Genomic DNA, 20,324 nt, shown 5'->3' on the forward strand with positions numbered 1-20,324 from the left:
CTGAAGTCCTGTTATTTTTGCCTTCTCATTGATTTTTCATTCTTTAGAAGTGGTTTTATTATTTTTTAAAAATACCTCCACATTTCTTTGACATTAATCTACTCATTTATTCATTAATTTAAGAACATTGCCAGTTTATGTGCATAATTTTCAACCATTGGCCAACCACTACATGAAATTTTGACTCTTCAGCAGTGGTTACACTACATTTTCTGTCCTCATAGAGAAAAAAATCTGCTGTTGTTACCGTAAAGAATCTTTGGGGGACCTAGGAAGACTTCCTAGAAAAGTGACTTTTAATTTGATGTTTGATATGAGTTAAATAGGTCAATTTACAAAGAAACTAACAAAAATGGGATTATAACTTATTACATTGAAACATTCAAAGATATATTTTCACCAGGTCACTTTTGTGCCTCTTAAAATATTTCATCAGTAAGAGGAGAATGTTATTATATATTATTGACTCTGAATTTATTATAGACACCCTCCAACCTAGCCCAAAATATCTTGGAACTCATGATGGAATTAGAAATGAGGACGTTGAGCAGGATTCATATGTAGCTTTTCTCTAGGAAAAGTGTATAAGAAGGAGGCCTTTTATAGAATTTGGTTTGCAGACTCAGAATGTAAACATTAATCTCTGTCCCTTTTCAAAGTACAAGAACTTTACAAAGAGAATAGTTTACAGTATTTTACTTACAGCTCTGAAAATTATAACTGAAGTTCAGTATCATAATGTACTTAAATAAATTAAGTATAACCATCCTATAAACAATCTGAAATTTTGTTAATGAACAATATTCATTTTACTTTATTAGAAAATGCAAGAACCTCCAAAGAACATTGAAGAATTTTTAAAGCTTCAAAACTTGGTGAGTAGAATATCCTGTTTTATGGGACCTTCACCACTGGTACACATATCAGCCCTTTTCCTTTAGGAAAATACAGCAATTCTTTTTGATTGCCCTTAGAGTTACTTTGACAGTTTTAAAAGAAATTGTTGAGAGTTTGATTGGAATTACAATAAACTTTTGAAATTACTTTTAGAAACAGTCCTTTTAAAAAATACATCCTAAAATCACATAGTGTTAGAGCTGTAAAGACTTTAAGTGCCACCACTCATCTATCAACCTCCTTAAAATGTGATTTTTTTAAAATTTCAAAATTACTGGTATTTTTTTTTTCTGGTTATAACTAAGATAGTCATTTTAGAAAATTAAAGAGAAAAGCACTAAAAAAGATAAGCATCTTAATTTTATCCTTTATAGATTAACCAGATATATCTCTGTATTTAGAGAAAACATAATCTAATCAAGCTGGTAGAATTTCAGGATACTTTATTCATAGTATAATTATATAGTATAATTCAATATCTTGAACAAGAGTTGTAATATCTCAAGTCTGACATAAAGGTGCATTTTCATAAACCTTCAGGCATGTTGTAAAATCTGTTCAAGTTCATTTCCATTTTAGCCTCTCCCCACTTTCCCCAAATTCATTTCCAATTTTAGCCTCTTGCCACTTTCCTAACTTCCCTAACAATCAGGATGACCCCTAACATAAGGACTGTGTTTTCAAATGTGCCTGTCATTCTAATTTGACAATGTTTGTCTCCAGGGAGTGTATCTTGTGATCATATCTTATTTTTCAGAGATCTTTGTATTTTTGACACATAATATCCAGATTTTAAGGCTGGAAAACTTCCCCAGTTTATGTGTTTTGTTTAAGACGTATGTTTGTAGGATTTGTGAGACAGCACTGATGCATCTAAAATTCTCTTTTTCCAAAATGGCAGGGGGACCTAGGTCCTGCTGGGGAAGTCTTTCAGCATTAAACCCTGGGTATTATCCAGGCACCTGTTACCATTACAGGATATAGTGGATTTAGGAAGCTTTCAAAGGAAGGAAAATGGAAGTAGAATAGACCAAGACAAAATTTAAAATCTCTGATCTGCAGACTTCAGATTTATTCCCATTTAAGTTAAATTCCCAGAATATCTTACCCACATTCTTCTTAAGAGAGTTTCATCCTATGAAAACTGCTACTCTTCCAGAAAGCATTCTCTTATTCACAAACCTTTAATTATGTCTGTTATCTTTCTTTGTTTTGGTATTCAACAACTCAATTAAAAGATTATCTTGTATTTAGATTTGCAAATATTAATGCTGTGATTCCCCTTTCCTTCCCTTTCCTTCTTCTCCTTCCCTTCCTGAACAATGTAGTCCTAAAGCCATTTGGGGGTCAGAACAAGGCAGCATCCACACTGGGAGGGGAAGGAAATGTGCTGTGGTCACCTGGAGCAGGGTTTCAGAACTCTGCCACCATGGTGAAGGTATCCATGTGACCCCACAGGTGTCAGAGTCCAGGGGGGTGAGGATGGTATTCACGTGTGACCAGGGTGGGGAGGTGGTTCCGGGAAGTGGAGAGACAAACTGTGGCCTGGTTTGAAAAGTCAGAGCCTAAGCAGAATGACAAGGGCATCGATATACTGAAGAGTCTAGCAGTGGATACCTGAGAAGATTGATCAAATCAGTACATATATTTAAGATAATGTCAGTTAGATTTTTCACTCTTGGAGATGGTAATTATGATATGGAAAAAGAGAAAACTAGAATGTTTGGAACTGGAATTAAATTTATCAATATGAACTCATGGCTTTAATTACATAGAGGTCCAGACTGAGGAACTGTTGTAGATCAAAGGGGATTAAAGACATATGATGCTTAAATGCAATGTGTGATACTGAACTAGAGCCTTTTACCATAAAGAGCATTATTGATTTAGTTGATGAACTCGAGTAATCTCAGAGAATTATATAGGAATGATGTAACAATGCCAGTTTCCTTATTCTGATGGTTATAGTTGGTTATGTAGGGGAATGTTTTTGTTCTTTGGAAATAAATGCTCAACTCTTCAAGGATGATGGGGGCATCAGTCAAGTAAGCAACTTACTTTCAAATGATTCAGGAAGAAAGGTTTTTGTAAAGCATCTGAAACTTCTAAAGTTTATGGTTTTTTACAAATTAAAAAATATATATTTAATAAAAATCATGCTGTAGAATAAAACTTCAATTTTAGTTCATTGATTTTTGAACTCTTTAAATTCATTCAAAAAATGATTTAAGTTGTATTGTCTCACATTTTCTGCAGGATCATTGGCCAAAGGAAGCCCATTTATGGGATAGTGATAAATTGTTACACGCTATGAAGAAAATAAAAGAAGATAGTTCATTTACTTCCATTTATACACATCTGTGGGGAAATGTCCTGCGAGTAGATGATGCAGCTATAGCCATGGAGTCAAGATTATCAAAATGTTCAATTCTTTTGAAAAACCATGCTTCTGAAATATTTGAGTGGAACAGAATAATTTCCAGGACAAGTAAATCTATTCTTTATATACATAAAGTAATTGTCAGTTGTGTGTGTGTCTGTTGTGTTTGTGTCTCTCTATGTGTGTATTCTCATAAAGAATGAAATCCTAAAGTATAAAATATCTAAAAACATAAATTTATTTTATTTTAAAACCTCTTCATTTCTAAATGGTCCAATATGGCTTTTTAGTTGAATGTGACCATTTGGATTCAAAAAAAGTGTTGCTGGGACAAAACCTAAAATGGTTCTAAACTTTGAGCTGGAGCAGAGATAACTGAGTATCAGGGAAAAAGAGTTGCATTAACAAATATTGGTACCAGAGACAAGCAAGTCAGCAAGAATCAAGATATAAAAACAGTTAGACCTATAACCAAAATAAAAGGAGTGAGACTTCACTTATATAAGCTAAGTTAGTTTGTGAGAAATACTTAGCATTCACTATTGGATAACTGCAGACTGAGTGAAAAGCTTATCTGTAAGTAATGATAATTTTTACTGCTTTTCAGTATTTATATAGCCTTTATCTAGTTGTATTTTTAACACTTTGAGAATACTTTTACATACTAATGGTGATTCTTATTCTTTAATGGGCAAACTTGTCATATATGTCTTAAGAATGATATTGGTTGTACTTACATTTTCTGTGTATTAAACAGATGTAATTATTTAGCTACTTAATATCATTTTCAGACCTTGAGTTTTCAAAATCTGAGTGTGTTTAAATACAATGTTATTAAATTCGCTACTGTGATAATTTTCTTATGGAATTTTTAATTATTTAAAAATTTTTTGAAATTATACAAGCTACATATATAGAGCTGTGTCTATGTAAACATATAGGGAGAGAGAAAGCACGTGTGCATAATTTAAAAAACAACTTTTTATGTACTTATTGTTCTCAATATATAAATATCAGAGCTTCGACTCAAGTCTAGATTATCTGACTTCAAAGCCCCCATAGTCTTTCACTGAGCCATGCTCCAGAGTCCTGTACCATATTGTATTTAAGGTGACCATGAAACAACTAGATGTAAGTGGCTGAGCTGTTTGAAAAACTTGGGGTTGTTCAGTAAGAAGGGATTAAGGTAAAATTGCAGATATAGGAACAAGTACTAAAGACAGACTAGTTGGAAGGTGACATTTCTAAATAGCAAAGGAAAAGGAAAAGATATAATTCAACTCAGACTAGCATTATGCATCTAGCATTATGCTTATCAAAATATTTATTTGGAGTTTGGGACCCCAAAGCTGATGCTCTGTGACAACCAGGAGGGATGGGGTGAGGTGGGAGGGGGGACCAGGAGTAAGGGGACACATATGTGCCTATGGCTGATTCATCTTGATGTATGGCAAAAACCACCACAATATTGTAATTATCCTTCAATTAAATAAATTTAAAATATTAATAACTGGTTGATATCATTGGATAGTTTTATATATAATTTTGTTAATATATATAGTATATAATCTGCTTTTCAATTTTAAAGGATATTTGTGTATTTACATGTTGTAAACACTCATTTTTTAAAGTTTCTCATGGAAAACTGAAACAATACAAGGCATTTCTAAAGAAGTACCATAAGGAAAACAAAATAATGGTATGATATTTGTTTTCATCTTGCTTGAAAAACTATTTCACAGAAAATGTCACTATAATTTTATAAATAAGCATTGATAACATTAAAAATTTTCTTTTAGTCTTTTATCATCTATCTATCCCTGTATTTTTAAAATAGCTGGGCTCATAGTCATCTTTATACACTCAGTATGACTTCTGGTGTTCTCACATCACTGAAATTTATTTGAAGACTTATTTTATCCTCTGGTTATTTAAAAATTTATAACATCTTATACTTAGGGGTATATGTCCCAAATATCTTTTTCCTTTAGGAAAAAATAACAGTTTTTATTGCCTATAGAATTACTTTGTTAACTTTTTAAAGAAAAATCTCTGAGATTTTGATTAGAATTATAATAGACTTTCTTTGAGAAACTTCATCTTTTTCAAAAATACATTCTAAAGTTAAAGCTAGAAAAATTTGAAATGCAGCCATTCATCCATATCCATCCACCTCCTCAAATATTTTTTAAATTTCAAAGTACTTTGTATGTTATTTTTCCTGATTATGACTAAGGTAGTCATTATAGAAAATAAAGCAATAAGCACTAAACAGGATAAGCATCCTTATTTTATCATTTATAGATAAATAACATATCTCACTATTGTCATTTTCATTTTTCTTTTTATTTAAAAACATTTAAAATTCAAATTAAACTAACTTTTAAACATAAAAAATTCAATGTTTTACAGAATTTTTACCATTGCAAAATGTAAAAGGGTTTCTACATCCTTAAAAGATAAACTAATGTAATAGCCCTCTTGTTGGATGTTTGGTTAAATTTCTTTATTATTTACAAAGCTGCTAGGAATATATTTGGAGCTAAAATTTGTAATTATGCATGATTATTTCATGATAAATTTCAGAAGTGAAACTATTAATACATGGGGAAAATGTGAAAATCTAAGTGTTTTGATACATATTGCCAAATTGTTTTCTAGAAAGGAAGTACAGTTCAGTTCAGTCACTCAGTAGTGTCTGACTGTGACTCTATGAACTGCAACACACCGGGCTTCCCTGTCCATCACCAACTCCCAGAATTTACTCAAACTCATGTTCATTGAGTCGGTGATGCATCCAACCATCTCATCCTCTGTCGTCCCCTTCTCCTCCCACCTTAAATCTTTCCCAGCATCAGGGTCTTTTCAAATGAGTCAGTCCTTTGCATCAGGTGACTGAAGTATTGGAGTTTCAACTTTAGCATCAGACCTTCCAATGAATATTCAGGACTGATTTCCTTTAGGATTGACTGGTTGGATCTCCTTGGAGTCCAAAGGACTCTCAAGAGTCTTCTCCAACATCACAATTCAAAAGCATCAGTTCTTCAGCGCTTAGCTTTCTTTATAGTCCAAATCTCACATCATACATGACTACTGGAAAAACCATAGCTTTGACTAGATGGACCTTTGTTGGCCAAGTAATATCTCTGCTTTTTAATAAGCTGCCTAGGTTGGTCATAACTTTTCTTCTAAGGAGCAAGCATCTTTTAATTTCATGGCAGCAGTCACCATCTGCAGTGATTTTGGAGCCCCCCAAAATAAAGCCTGTCACTGTTTTCATTGTTTCCCCGTCTATTTGCCATGAAGTGATGGGACCAAATGCCATGATTTTAGTTTTCTGAATATTGAGTTCTAAGCCAACATAACTAGTTATGTTAGTCATTGTAAATTTTGTATTTTCAAAGGATTTCAAAAATTCTAATGAATTTTATCAAATGTTTTTCAGGATCTCTTAAAATGACCTTTTAAATGAATTGCACTAACAAAACTTTTAATGATAATTTTGTTAAATATATCTTACTGGATTTTGTCAGGATTTTAAAATTTATTATCCATATTTTTGTGGTATATTTCCCAGATTGTATTATCAAAAACTAGTTTTGTGTTACTATTACTCTGCTCTTTGAAAACTTTCAGTGTTTCTTTGTTTTCTGGAGACTAAAACCAGGACTTCAAGATTAATATCTTTTAAAATCCCATCTTTATTGACCAATTATGTCTATAGCTCTCAAGCATACAGCTCTATTTCTTATAACTGATCTCACTTTCCTTCTCTTTTTTATCCTTTTACCAGTACTTTAAATGGCAATAACATGATCCTCTTTCATATGGCAGTATATAATCATCCTTTCTAATTGGTTTCCTATGTCATCTCTTAAATGATATATGTATGTGTGTAATGTGTATAAACTTGCCTGCAAGGTAGTTAATAAGCAATATATTAGCATGTCTAGAACACCCAAATTAATCTAAACAGATGGGTTCCTGTTCTCTGTGTAGAGTGGTGTCATGGACATGAAGATGTGCCACCCAGATTCCCCTTCAAGGAAGGAGCTGTTGCCCCAGCTGCTAAAAGCGTTGTTAGTGGACATCCTTCAGCTGTCAGCTCCTTCAGGGACTGCTCTCACAGACAGAACCTCTTCTCCCAAGGAAACTAGCATCTAGGAGTCACTCACTCACACTACCACCCAGGACTCACACTCACAAGTTGGAAACAGAAAGACCTGACTGTTTCAACCCAGTTCAGGACAACTGCTATGGGTCCTTTCAGTTTTAGAGTTCTGCTCAGGGTCAGGGCTGACTGACTTGCCTCATACCTGACTTTTCCATCTTCCGTCTCCTCTTGCCTTCCGTAGATAATCCCCATAAACATTCTGAACACTAAATTGGTGTTCTACCTCACAGTCTGTTTCCCAGAAAAATCAAACTGCAATAAGTAGTTGGTATATATTTCTGTTATAGCTCTTATATTGTTGTGTTTTGTATATGTAGTTGACTCCCTTCTTACCCTGAGACTAACTTGAGGGCAAGGAATATTTTTGTATTCTCAGCATCTTATATAGCAATAGCATTCTCTGTCTCAGTAAGACACACACACACACACACACAGTAGAGTTACAAAGTCTAAAAATTCTTAAATTTAGAATTTTAAGATTTTATTTTATATTTTTTCCAGCTTTCAGATGAAATGGAGACAAAGAAGGATATAGAGGTATTTAAAATTTCTGTTTTATGAGATTATATATCAAAAATATTACATGGAACTAAAAGAATGTTTAAAGTAATATAGCAATAAATATAGATAATGGCCCCAGGAGAAAGAGTTGGAAAAAATACAGAAGATATCTTTTTCTGACTCATCAATTTCTTTATGTATAGCCTGTCTAAAATTTGTTGTAATTTAAGTTAAAATTAGTTCTGAAATAATTGCTTTTACATTTAAATTTTTAACATATGAATATGCCAGGGCTCTTAATATCATAGAAACAGTTAATATGAAGATTTTTCTTAGGTGGGATAAAATATATTTACTTATTTTTAGTAAAAGTTTGTAATATAATTGCTAATGAATGCTAGTAGAATTTTTACCTGTCTTCTGTAGTTATATGAAAAGAATTAAGTAATTCCTGTTCTGTGATTTTTCTTCTTTCTAGGGTTGTGACTTCCCAGGATTCAGAACAAATGAGCTTACTCAGCTGCCTAGACATCTGAATGCTGAACGAATTTATCTTTTTATTTTAAAGGCCCATAACTTTGATGTATGTAAATATTATTTTATTTCTATTATATGATAAATTTTGAGAATATGATTTAATGAATTAGGCCTTTATTTAAAACTATGACAGATTAGGTATTAAGCAAGATTTAATTCTTTCAGGCATTAAGTCTAGCAGGAAAGATCATTGATATTTTTAACACCTTGATAACCAAAAGAGAATATATTTGATTCTCTGTTACTTCCTCAGGAGTCTGAGGTTGCTAGTGTCCATTGATTTGGCACATGACTGTAAAAGGTGTTTCCCCCTCTTCCCACTCTATCAGCTCAGGATATGTTAGCTTGCTCATTTTGATGTCAAGATAATTTAGGAGAACCCTTCCCCACAGCCCCACCTTTTGAACCTTCAAGTTTCTGAGGAATTTTTAAGAAATATCTCTACAGAAATATCAATAGCTAGTTTATTGAAAAACTGCACACAGGAAGGTAAATAGATCATTGGCCATTGAATGCCAGGTATAGGATGAGGTTTGAGTGGTTTTTTGTATTGATTTCCCTCTCACTTAAATATTAAGTGATCAACTAAAAAGGTTTCTGTTTCCTGGGGACTTGGACAATGCTCCTCGTACCTCCAGGCAGACTCTGAGATGGACTTGGCTCTTAGTAGTCCCTCCTCTTGGAGCTTCCCAGAAGTGCCTGTGGTAAAGAACCCACCTGCCAATGCAGGAGAGGTAAGAGACTTGGGGTTCAATTCCTGGGTTGGGAAGATACCCTGAAGGTGGGCACAGCAACCTACTCCAGTATTTTTGCCTAGAGAATCCTATGGATAGAGGATCCTGGCCGGCTACAGTCCATGGGGTCACAAAGAGGTGGACACAACTGAAGTGACTTAGCATGCATGCACACAGACCCTCTTCCTGTCCTTCACCACTAGCCTTCCTGTGGCTCTTTATTTCTCAACACAAAATCAATCTTCTCTCCTACTATAGTCCCCTATAGATGATCAAAAGGAGCACAGTCAACCATTAAACTTGGATAAATCAGTGTCAGCCATTATTTTCTGCCCATTCCTCACTCTTCAAAATGAGAGTGTATCATTTTAGTGTTTCATCCTCAAGAAAAAATATTCCAAGAAATAATCTGATTAACCTGATTTGGGCCTCCTGTTTGCCCCTCCATTAGGGAACCACAGAACTCCATTGAAAACTCCACCTAAAATGATTTAGTAATGACACATTTTCTTATTTTCTGTGCTAATACAGATGCTTCTCAATTCTCTTTTATATTTTATGGGATATTGATGAGAGGGAAGGCTTAGTTTTCCCTCATGATACAATTACCTGATTTCATTTTTTACGAGAAAAACTATAGGTGATATGATTATGCCTGGATCATGAGCATTTTTGTTACTTTGTCTGACTATTTTCCAAAGTTTCCTCAGGGAAAAGGTTTTATTATAAAGAAATTAATATAAATTATTGTTAAAATGATCTTAGGAATGTTCTAGACATTCTATAATCTTTAATTTTCGCATTTTGTATTCTAAAATGGGACTATATTTTAACCATGGATGCATATACATCTAACATAGATCACAAGTCAGTCATATAAACAAGACTTAGAAGTACAGCTGTGAGGCGTATTTTGTATACTTGGAGGATGCCAGCATTTTTTAAAGAAGTGGGAAAGGGAGGAGTGTAAGTAGATAGGGGTTTGGGGTAAGAAGTGCACAGGATATGACAAGCAGCTAGGTTTAGGATATTTTGAGTTTATGTACCAACAGTGGGCTTCCCTGGTGGTTCAGTGGTAAAGAATCCACCTGCCAATGCAGGAGATGCGGGTACGATCCCTGAGTTGGGAAGATCCCCTGGAGTAGAAAGTGGCAACCCACTCCAGTATTCTTGCCTGGAGAATGCCAAGGACAGAGAAGCCTAGCAGGCTACAGTCCGTGGGGTAACAAAGAGCCGGACATGACTTAGCAATTATCAATAACAACAAGCAATGGTATATCTAAACATAGATAACCAGTGTTCTATTTATTAATACACCTACATGATTTGAAAAAAGAATTTTAATGGGCCTGTTGTCATCATTCAATTGCTGTGACCTCAGCTCTTTGCAACCCCATGGACTGCAGCACGCCAAGCTTCCCTGTCCTGCACTGTCTCCTAAAGTTTGCTCAAATTCATGTCCTTCGAGTTGATCCTGCTACCTAACCATCTCATCCTCTGACACTCCATTCTCCTTTTGCCTTCCATCTTTCCCAACCTAAGAGTCTTTTCCAGTGAGTTGGCTCTTTGTATCAGGTGGCCAAAGTGTTCAGCAACAGTCCTTCTAATGAGCATTCAGAGTTGATTTCCTTTAGGATTGACTAGTTTGATCTCCTTGTTGTCCAAAGGACCCTCAAGAATATTTTCCATCTCCACAATTTGAAAGCATCAATTCTTTAGCACTCAGCCTTCTTTATAGTCCAGCTCTCACATCTGTATGTGACTACTGGAAAAACCATAGCTCTGACTATATATGGACCTTTGTAAGCAAAGTTATGTCTTTGCTTTTTAATATTGTTATGTTTGTCATAGCTTTTCTTCCAAAGAGCAAGTGTCTTTTAATTTCATGGCTGCAGTCACTGTCTGAAGTGATTTTTGGACCCCAAGAAAATCTGTCACTACTTCCATTTTTTCCCCTTCTATTTGTCATGAAGTGATGGGACCAGATCCCATGATCTTAGTTTTTTGAATGTTGACTTTTAAACCAGCTTTTCCACTCTCCTCTTTCACCCCATCAAGAGGCTCTTTAGTTCCTCTTTACTTTCTGCCATTAGAGTGGTACCATCTGCATATCTGAGGTTCTTGATATATCTCCTGGCAGTCTTGATTCCAGCTTGTGATTCATCCAGCCTGGCATTTTGCATGATGTACCTGCATATAAGTTAAATAGGGTGACAATATACAGCCTTGTACTCCTTTCCCAAGTTTGAACCAGTGAGTGGTTCCATGTGCGGATCTAGCTGTTGCTTCTTGAGTTGCATACAGGTTTTTCAGGAGACAGGTAAGATGGTCTGGTATCCCCTTCTTTAAGAATTTTCCATAGTTTTTTTGTAAGCCACTCAGTCAAATGTTCTGAGAGAACATTGTCCCCTGGAGGAGGTAATGAGAAACCCCACCAGTATTCTTGCTGTGAAAACCCTATGAACAGTATGAGAAGGCAGTTGGCCTGCTACACATGTGCAATGCAATGGCATTCAAATAGATGATGAAATTAAAGTGAAGAAAAAATAAGTGTAGGAAAATAATATCAGAAGGAATGTTATTTCATAGAAATGCTTATTGTAACTTCCCAAGAGTCTGAACTTTATGAATCTAAAGCTTGGAAAGAGAACATTAAAGGGTTACTGTTACATGCTTGAAAGCGAGGCAGTCCATGAAATTGGCTGGATTCACGTTACCCTGTCCAAATAACATTCTTGCACATACAGTCATAGATTAAGTTTCTTGATAAACTGTAAATTATCCCCTGTACCACCCAGAACAGAATCTTGACTACAGATGATGCTCAGTAAAAATTTTATTGAATTGGGTGAAAAAAGAGGCCTATATTATGAGAAAGCTGAGCCAGAAACATACAGATATACACAAAATGTCTTAGAGGACATTAGAAGTAGTTTTATCCAACCTATTAAAAGAATCAGTAATAGGAGAAAAAGTTCCAAGTCAGATAATGTATAGGCTTCAAGGTATGTTTACATTTATATGAATCAAAGTGTCACAAAAGGTAAAGGTTAATGGAATAAAGTACCATTTAACTTTTTAAGCTGGGTTTGAATTTTTTTGGCTGATTTCTATTTTTTGTTGTTTTGACTAAATACTGATAATAATTTAAAGAATTTGGAATTTTCCTGAAAGTTAGTGTCACTAAGCATAACCAAAGCTTAGAACAGAAGCAATCATGTAATTAGTTTACACTAAAAAGCATGCCTCTTGAAATTTGGAAAGTATTTCAAAAAAAATCAGATTTTTCTCTTGTATTTTAACTTTCTACTTTTTTCTTTATGTTTTTTGTAATTGAGTACTAAATAAGTTGAAGCTCTTACCAATGTACTCTATAAAGTGGCCTCTGAAAAAGAAGTGCCCCTACAGAATGCATGATAAAAAATCTCCTTGGTATAAAATTTTGCAGGTTTCCCTGCTGACTCAGGGGTAAAGAAACCTCCTACCAATACAGGAGATGCAGGTTCAATCCCTTGATGAGGAAGATCCCCTGGAGAAGGACATAGCAACCCACTCCAGTCTTCTTGCCTGGGAAATCCCATGGACAGAGGAGCCTGGCCAGCTAGTCTGTTGGGTCACAGAGTCGGACAAGACTGAACTGACTGAGTACACATAAAAATTTGTACAATATCCTTTTTGTAGACTTGTACTTGAGGAAGAGAAGTTCCTACCTGTGGATTTCATTGAAAGAAATCTTGAACTGTACTGAATCTGGCATTTAAAAACTTTTAGTGAATAAGATAAAATGATCCACTGAATGTACTTTTTCAAACCAAGACTTAGTCTCTAGTAGTCATGGTAAGTTAACTTCATGTGCCCGTTTTGATGAATTGCTAAGAAAGAATACTATGTTTAGTTAGGCTCTGACACCCCACTCCAGTACTCTTGCCTGGAAAATCCCATGGGTGGAGGAGCCTGGAAGGGTGTAGTTCATGGGGTCACTGAGGGTTGGATATGACTGAGCGACTTCACTTTCACTTTTCATTTTCATGCACTGGAGAAGGAAATGGCAACACACTCCAGTGTTCTTGCCTGGAGAATCCCAGGGACGGGGGAGCCTGGTGGGCTGCCGTCTATGGGGTCGCAGAGAGTCGGACACGACTGAAGTGACTTAGCAGCAGCGGCAGACTTATGATGGGGCCCATTGGGTTAGAATCCCATGATTGCTGATATCTGTCTTTATCATAAAAGGAAAACTCTAGCATGTGTCCTGGATTTTTGCTAGTCCTGGTCTAGCCTACACTGCCATTTCAATGACTGCTAACCAAATGTGATTATTGAACATATGAAATATGCCTATTGTAACTCAGTTGAATTTTTTTATTGAAAAATAGTTTAACATGTTGTGTCGGTTTCTGGGGTATAGCAACATGATTTATATACACTTTTAAGGTTTTTTTCCATTATAGGTTATTACAAGGCATTTCCACTATAGGTTATTATTACAAGGTATTGAATATAGTTTCCTATGCTATACAGTGGGACCTTCTTACTTATCTATTTTATATATAGTAGTGTGTATCTGTTAATCCCAAACTTATGATTTATCCCTCTCCACTGCTTTCCCTTTTGATAACCTTAAGTTTATTTTCTATGCCTGTGATTAGCTGAATTTTAAAACTTATTTACTTTAATTATATATAAATTTTAAAATGACTTGATTCAATTATTGAACAACTTTAGAGTTAAAAAATAATAACCATATATTTTATAAAACCTAATTATGATCTAGTATTTTTGAAGAAAATACAGTGTTCAAGTTGAGATATGCTGTAAATATAAAATATATACTCTATTTCAAGGACCTAGTACCCAAAGGAATGTAAAATATTTCATTAATAATTTTATAACATTTATTATAATACATATTTAATATTTTAAATATATTTGGTTAAATGTCACTAAAACATCACCTTTGTACTTTGTTAAAATGTCTACTAGAAAACTTAATATATGTATGGCTCACATTAAATTTCTATTGAGCAGTGGTAGTCTATAACTCTTAAATACATACTCTTTATAAAGCCTATTTATATTAATGTGTCTTATAATACATATTAATTTGATCATATATATCTTTTTTCCATAGGGAAAAGTTTTTAAAATCTGGAGGACTCATTTTCTCTCAGAAGCCTCTATTGCTCTTTTGCATGATTGCTTTTGGTGGTGGTTTCTCCATAAATTTAAGGTAAAATGTTTTTTTAAAACTTCTTTTTAAAAAGTTGATTTGCAGCATAATTTTTCATTAGCAGTAACATTGGTTTTTTAATGTTCTTCTGATCCTATCACAAAGTTGTTTTTTTAGTGTTCTGCATATATTAGAAGTCATGTTTGAAATCTAGAGTTCTTTTAGAGGAGTTAAAACCTTAATGTGGATTTCCAAGATCCAGAGTCTATATTAGTCAGAAAAAGATAAATTAAATCAAACACTGTATTTTGCCTATGTTCTCCTCTAGGAGTTTTATAGTTTCTGGTCTTACATTTAGATCTTTAATCCATTTTGAGTTTATTTTTGTGTGTGGTGTTAGAAAGTGATCTAGTTTCATTCTTTTACAAGTGGTTGACCAGTTTTCCCAGTACCACTTGTTAAAGAGATTGTCTTTACTCCATTGTATATTCTTGCCTCCTTTGTCAAAGATAAGGTGTCCATACGTGTGTGGATTTATCTCTGGGCTTTCTATTTTGTTCCATTGATCTATATTTCTGTCTTTGTGCCAGTACCATACTGTCTTGATGACTGTGGCTTTGTAGTAGAGCCTGAAATCAGGCAAGTTGATTCCTCCAGTTCCATTCTTCTTTCTCAAGATTGCTTTGGCTATTCAAGGGTTTTTTGTGTTTCCATACAAATCTTGAAATTGTTTGTTCTAGCTCTGTGAAAAATACTGCTGGTAGCTTGATAGGGATTGCATTGAATCTGAAGATTGCTTTGGGTAGTATACTCATTTTCACTATATTGCTTCTTCCAATCCATGAACATGGTATATTTCTCCATCTATTAGTGTCCTCTTTGATTTCTTTCATCAGTGTTTTAGAGTTTCTATATATAGGTCTTTAGTTTCTTTAGGTAGATATATTCCTAAGTATTTTATTCTTTTCGTTGCGATGGTGAATGCACTCTCCAACATAAATCACAGCAGGATCCTCTGTGATCCACCTCCCATAATACTAGAAATAAAAGCAAAAATAAACAAATGGGATCTAATTAAGCTTCTGCATAACAAAGGAAAATATAAGCAAGATGAAAAGACAGCCTTCTGAATGGGAGAAAATAATAGCAAATGAAGCAACTGACAAACAACTAATCTCAAAAATATACAAGCAACTTATGCAGCTCAATTCCAGAAAAATAAACGACCCAATCAAAAAATGGGCTCAAGAACTAAATAGACATTTCTCCAAAGAAGACATAGATGGCTAACAAACACATGAAAAGATGCTCAACATCACTCATTATCAGAGAAATGCAAATCAAGACCACAACGAGGTACCACTTCACACCAGTCAGAATGGCTGCGATCCAAAAGTCTACAAGCAATAAATGCTGGAGAGGGTGTGGAGAAAAGGGAACCCTTTTACATTGTTGGTGGGAATGCAAACTAGTACAGCCACTATGGAGAACAGTGTGGAGATTCCTTAAAAAACTGGAAATAGAACTGCCTTATGACCCAGCAATCCCACTGCTGGGCATACACACCGAGAAAACCAGAATAGAAAGAGACACGTGTACCCCAATGTTCATCGCAGCACTGTTTTTAATAGCCAGGACATGGAAGCAACCTAGATGTCCATCAGCAGATGAATGGATAAGAAAGCCGTGGTACATATACACAATGGAGTATTACTCAGCTATTAAAAAGAATACATTTGAATCAGTTCTAATGAGATGGATGAAACTGGAGCCGATTATACAGAGTGAAGTAAGCCAGAAAGAAAAACACCAATACAGTATACTAACACATATATATGGAATTTAGAAAGATGGCAATGATGACCCTGTATGCAAGACAGCAAAGAGACACAGATGTGTAGAGCGGACTTTTGGACTCTGAGGGAGAGGGAGAGGGTGGGATGATTTGGGAGAATGGCATTGAAACATGTATACTATCATGTAAGAAATAAATTGCCAGTCTGTGTTCAATGCAGGATGCCGGATGCTTGGGGCTGGTGCACGGGGATGATCCGGAGGGATGATGTGGGGTGGGAGGTGGGAGGGGGGTTCATGTTTGGGAGCTCATGTACACCCGTGGCGGATTCATGTCAATGTATGCCAAAACCAATACAGTATTGTAAAGTAAAATAAAGTAAAAATAAAAATTTAAATTAAAAAAATAATAATAATAAATAAATCAAACACTGTAGTAAATAACAAAGTTGTAGCTTTACCCAATAGTATAATGCACTGATGAACACTAAAGAGAAAATCCACTGCAAATCAGTGACATTGAAAGAGGTTTCACTTCGAAAACGCAATATATCAGATGCGGAGAGGGTCCTCTCTTGATTCAGAAAGATGAAAACTCTGCTTAGGATTAAAAAGAGAAAGACATGGGTATCTGGGAAGCAATAAGAGAATGGAAATAAGCAGTATGCAAGTATTACGTCAGAGAATATGAGCCTGGAGAAAGTGGTGAATACCAATGGCTGCTGTGTGGCCTCTGGATCTAGAAGAATGAAAAGCAGAGTAATGCTGGGGGTCACAGTCCAAGCATTAACAAGGTGTGCTGCCCCATCAGGGAAGTCTGATATTAGGCTCAGTTCTTCACCTCCCCAGCTCAAATTGCCCAAAGAAAACTGCTTATGGATTCTTTCATACAATGAAGCAGTGAGTTCTATTAATTTTTCATAAAACTATTTGAATAGAACATAATGTTCCTTGTGGCTCAACTGTTAAAGAATCCGCCAGCAATGCGGGAGATCTGGTTTGATCCTTGGTATGAGAAGATGCCCTGGAGAAGGGAAAGGCTACCCACTCCAGGATCCTGGCCTAGAGAATCCCATGGACCGTATAGTCCATGAGGTCGCAAAAAGTTGGGCAACAACTGAGGGACTTTCATTTCATCACACTTCACATGTGTTAGAATAATTAATGTAATTCAAGGTAAGAGTATCTGTTCTGTATTTCTGATATCGTTAGGAGTTAAATGAGAAATAGGAAGTGGTATATCAGTTCCACAAAGGTAATTATGTAGGGAAACATAAAATCAGACTTTCATTACCTTAGATTTCTTTTTCCAGATCTGGATTCCAAATTTATATTTTTCCATGATAACAGAGAGAAAGCATTACTTTCCCACTTAAATTTGTTAGGGTTATATATATGACAAGTTTTTGAAGGAAACATAATCTAGCAATGTTTCTAGTAACTGCTTTGTCAAGCTACATTATTTGGAACAAACAGATCTGACACAAAAATGTTAACAACCCACTACATTTATAGAGGTATCTGTGGAATAACAAGGAATTAGAAGTCATTTTGTCTTTAAGCAAACTATTCTCTCTAACTACTGGCTTCCTGAAATTATAGTAATTATTTTAAAATCTTACAATTTAATAACATTTCCAATATCATTAAGATCTCTGATGTGTTTTGAGGAACATTATATGATTGATCTGAGTAAGTGTTCTGCTACTGTTCTAAGGGAACTGAAAGGGTATCCAAGTCATATTGAAGCAACATATCCATGATTTAACCAGAACAGCACCTCTTTCATCTGTTCTGTTCATTACATTTCACCTATGATTTTATTTCTAAGAGGGTTCTTTTGTTAAATATGTGAAGCCAGTGAACTAGATTAATAGCATGGCCTCTTGGGTTCCTAAATACATCAAATAAATATGGTGAGTGCTCATACATTTTTACCAGCATTGTGTGGGAATATTTGTACTGTTAGGTAAGCTCATATTTCAAGCTATGCTACATTTTCAGGTGAATACAAAACACATACATTCTATCTATTTTTAGGTCCATCTTATAGGCGTGCTGTGGTTCATTGGGTCGCGAAGAGCTGGACACAGCTGAGCTGAACTGAACTGATAAATGATAAAGAGTACTGACTTTATAACTAGAATAACCTCCCCCCAAGCCACTAGTACAATTTAATTACCAACAGCACAATATGAAATAATATATAATCATACTCTAGAATATAACATGATTCAGTATGTTGACTCTGAAATTTATTTCAGTAATTGTTAGGTGACTAATATAAAAGCAAATTTCTTTTATTACCTGTGACTTAGTGGTCGATTGATCTGGTAGAAAAAGTGCTGGGCTTGAATCTAGGAAACAGTGACAGACTTTATTTGGGGGGCTCCAAAATCATTGCAGGTGGTTACTGCAGCCATGAAAAAAAGATGCTTATTCCTTGGAAGAATAGTTATGATCAACCTAGACAGCATATTAAAAAGCAGAGACATTACGTTGCCAACAAAGGTCCATCTAGTCAAAGCCATGGTTTTTCCAGTAGTCATGTATGGATGTGAGAGTTGGACTATAAAGAAAGGTGAGCGCCAAAGAATTGATGCTTTTGAACTGTAGTGTTGGAGAAGACTCTTGGGAATCCCTTGAACTGCAAGGAGATCCAACCAGTCCATCCTAAAGGAAATCAGTCCTGAATATTCATTGGAAGGACTGATGCTGCAGCTGAAACTCCAGTACTTTGGCCACCTGAGGCAAAGAACCGACTCATTTGAAAAGACCTTGATGCTGGGAATGATTGAAGGCAGGAAGAGAAGGGGGCGACAGAGGATGAGATGGTTAGATGGCATCACCTACTCAATGGACTTGAGTTTGAGTAAACTCTGGGAATTGGTGATGCACTGGAAAGCCTGGTGTGCTGCAGTTCATGGGGTCACAAAGAGTCAGACACGACTGAGTGACCGAACTGAGCTGAACTGAACTTAATCCAAGAAGTTAAAATTTTAAATCTGGTTTTCCCAGTAGTTGGGGTGACATTTCAATGCTTTGGCCACCTGATGTGAAGAACTGACTCATTTTAAAAGACCCTGATTCTGGGAAAGATTGAAGGCAGGAGGAGAAGGGAACAACAGAGGTTGAGATGGTTGGATGGCATCACCGACTAAATGGACATGAGTTTGGATAAACTCTGGGAGTTGGTGATGGACAGGGAGGCCTGGCGTGCTGAAGTCCATGGGGTTGCAAAGAGTCGGACACAACTGAGTGACCGAACTGAATTGAACTGAGGGTGAAACTTTGGGTTAGTCAAAAAATTGCTGTGAGCTTCAATAATCTCATCTTCAAAACAAAAACAGATTTAAAAAACTCTCTCTTTTGGCCTAAAAGTAACATAAATAAGAGCCCTGGTAAACTGTGAAATACTATATAAGTGTAATATGGATTCAGTGGAACCGAATTAAGACCTGGCTTTCAGAAACAAGTTTGAAAGTGTTAATCACTCAGTCGGGTCCAACTCTTTGTGACCCCATGGACTGTAGCCTGCCAGACTCCTCTGTCCATGGAATTCTCCAGGCAAGAATGCTGGAGTGGATAGTCATTCCCTTCTCCAGATCTTCCCAACCCAAGGATCAAACCCAGGTCTTCCACACTGCAGGCAGATTCTTTACCATCTGAGCCACCAGAGAAGCCCCCAAAACAAGTTTTACCATTAGTAAATGATGTAACTAGATAGTTACTTACTTCTTTCATAAAGCTTTAAAAATTTCCTATTGTATCTGTTTATTGGGAGTTAGAAAATGCATTTAAAGTTGTTTGTTTACATAGAAGTTGTTTAAATGGTATATAGGGTATATGGTAAGTGTTCAGTGGATATACCTATCATTATTATTGTTTATTATTATTATATTCATAGTGAAAATACAGTGTTCCAAAAATTCCTGGGTAATGTATAGGCTAATGATAAAAGTTTCCCTGATGATGTTTGACTAGAAGAATTCCAGAAATGATACAGCCTTAAAGGTTTCAAAATTGTCCATGGGAGTTTGGCTCTCAAAATGATCCAGAAGCCTAGAAAGTGTATCACTTCTACCCATAAAATATCAAAGATAAGCCATATATAACCCCCAAATATAACAACTTTTTTGA

At 35.4% G+C, this 20,324-nt stretch overlaps 1 protein-coding gene across 1 annotated transcript in view; it reads left to right on the top strand.

The window, feature by feature from the left end:
* The first annotated feature begins 824 nt into the window (after positions 1 to 824).
* The window catches only part of FAM227B (family with sequence similarity 227 member B), a 206,195-nt gene continuing 186,695 nt past the window's right edge, over positions 825 to 20,324 (top strand). Inside the window, exons 1-6 of the mRNA XM_052647370.1 lie at positions 825 to 875; positions 3,154 to 3,385; positions 4,909 to 4,976; positions 7,953 to 7,988; positions 8,431 to 8,535; positions 14,352 to 14,450. Of these exons, the coding sequence (XP_052503330.1) occupies positions 825 to 875; positions 3,154 to 3,385; positions 4,909 to 4,976; positions 7,953 to 7,988; positions 8,431 to 8,535; positions 14,352 to 14,450 (591 nt within the window). The remainder of the gene's footprint in view (positions 876 to 3,153; positions 3,386 to 4,908; positions 4,977 to 7,952; positions 7,989 to 8,430; positions 8,536 to 14,351; positions 14,451 to 20,324) is intronic.

This window comes from Budorcas taxicolor, chromosome 10 (genome assembly GCF_023091745.1).
Source record: "Budorcas taxicolor isolate Tak-1 chromosome 10, Takin1.1, whole genome shotgun sequence".
NCBI lineage: Eukaryota > Metazoa > Chordata > Mammalia > Artiodactyla > Bovidae > Budorcas > Budorcas taxicolor.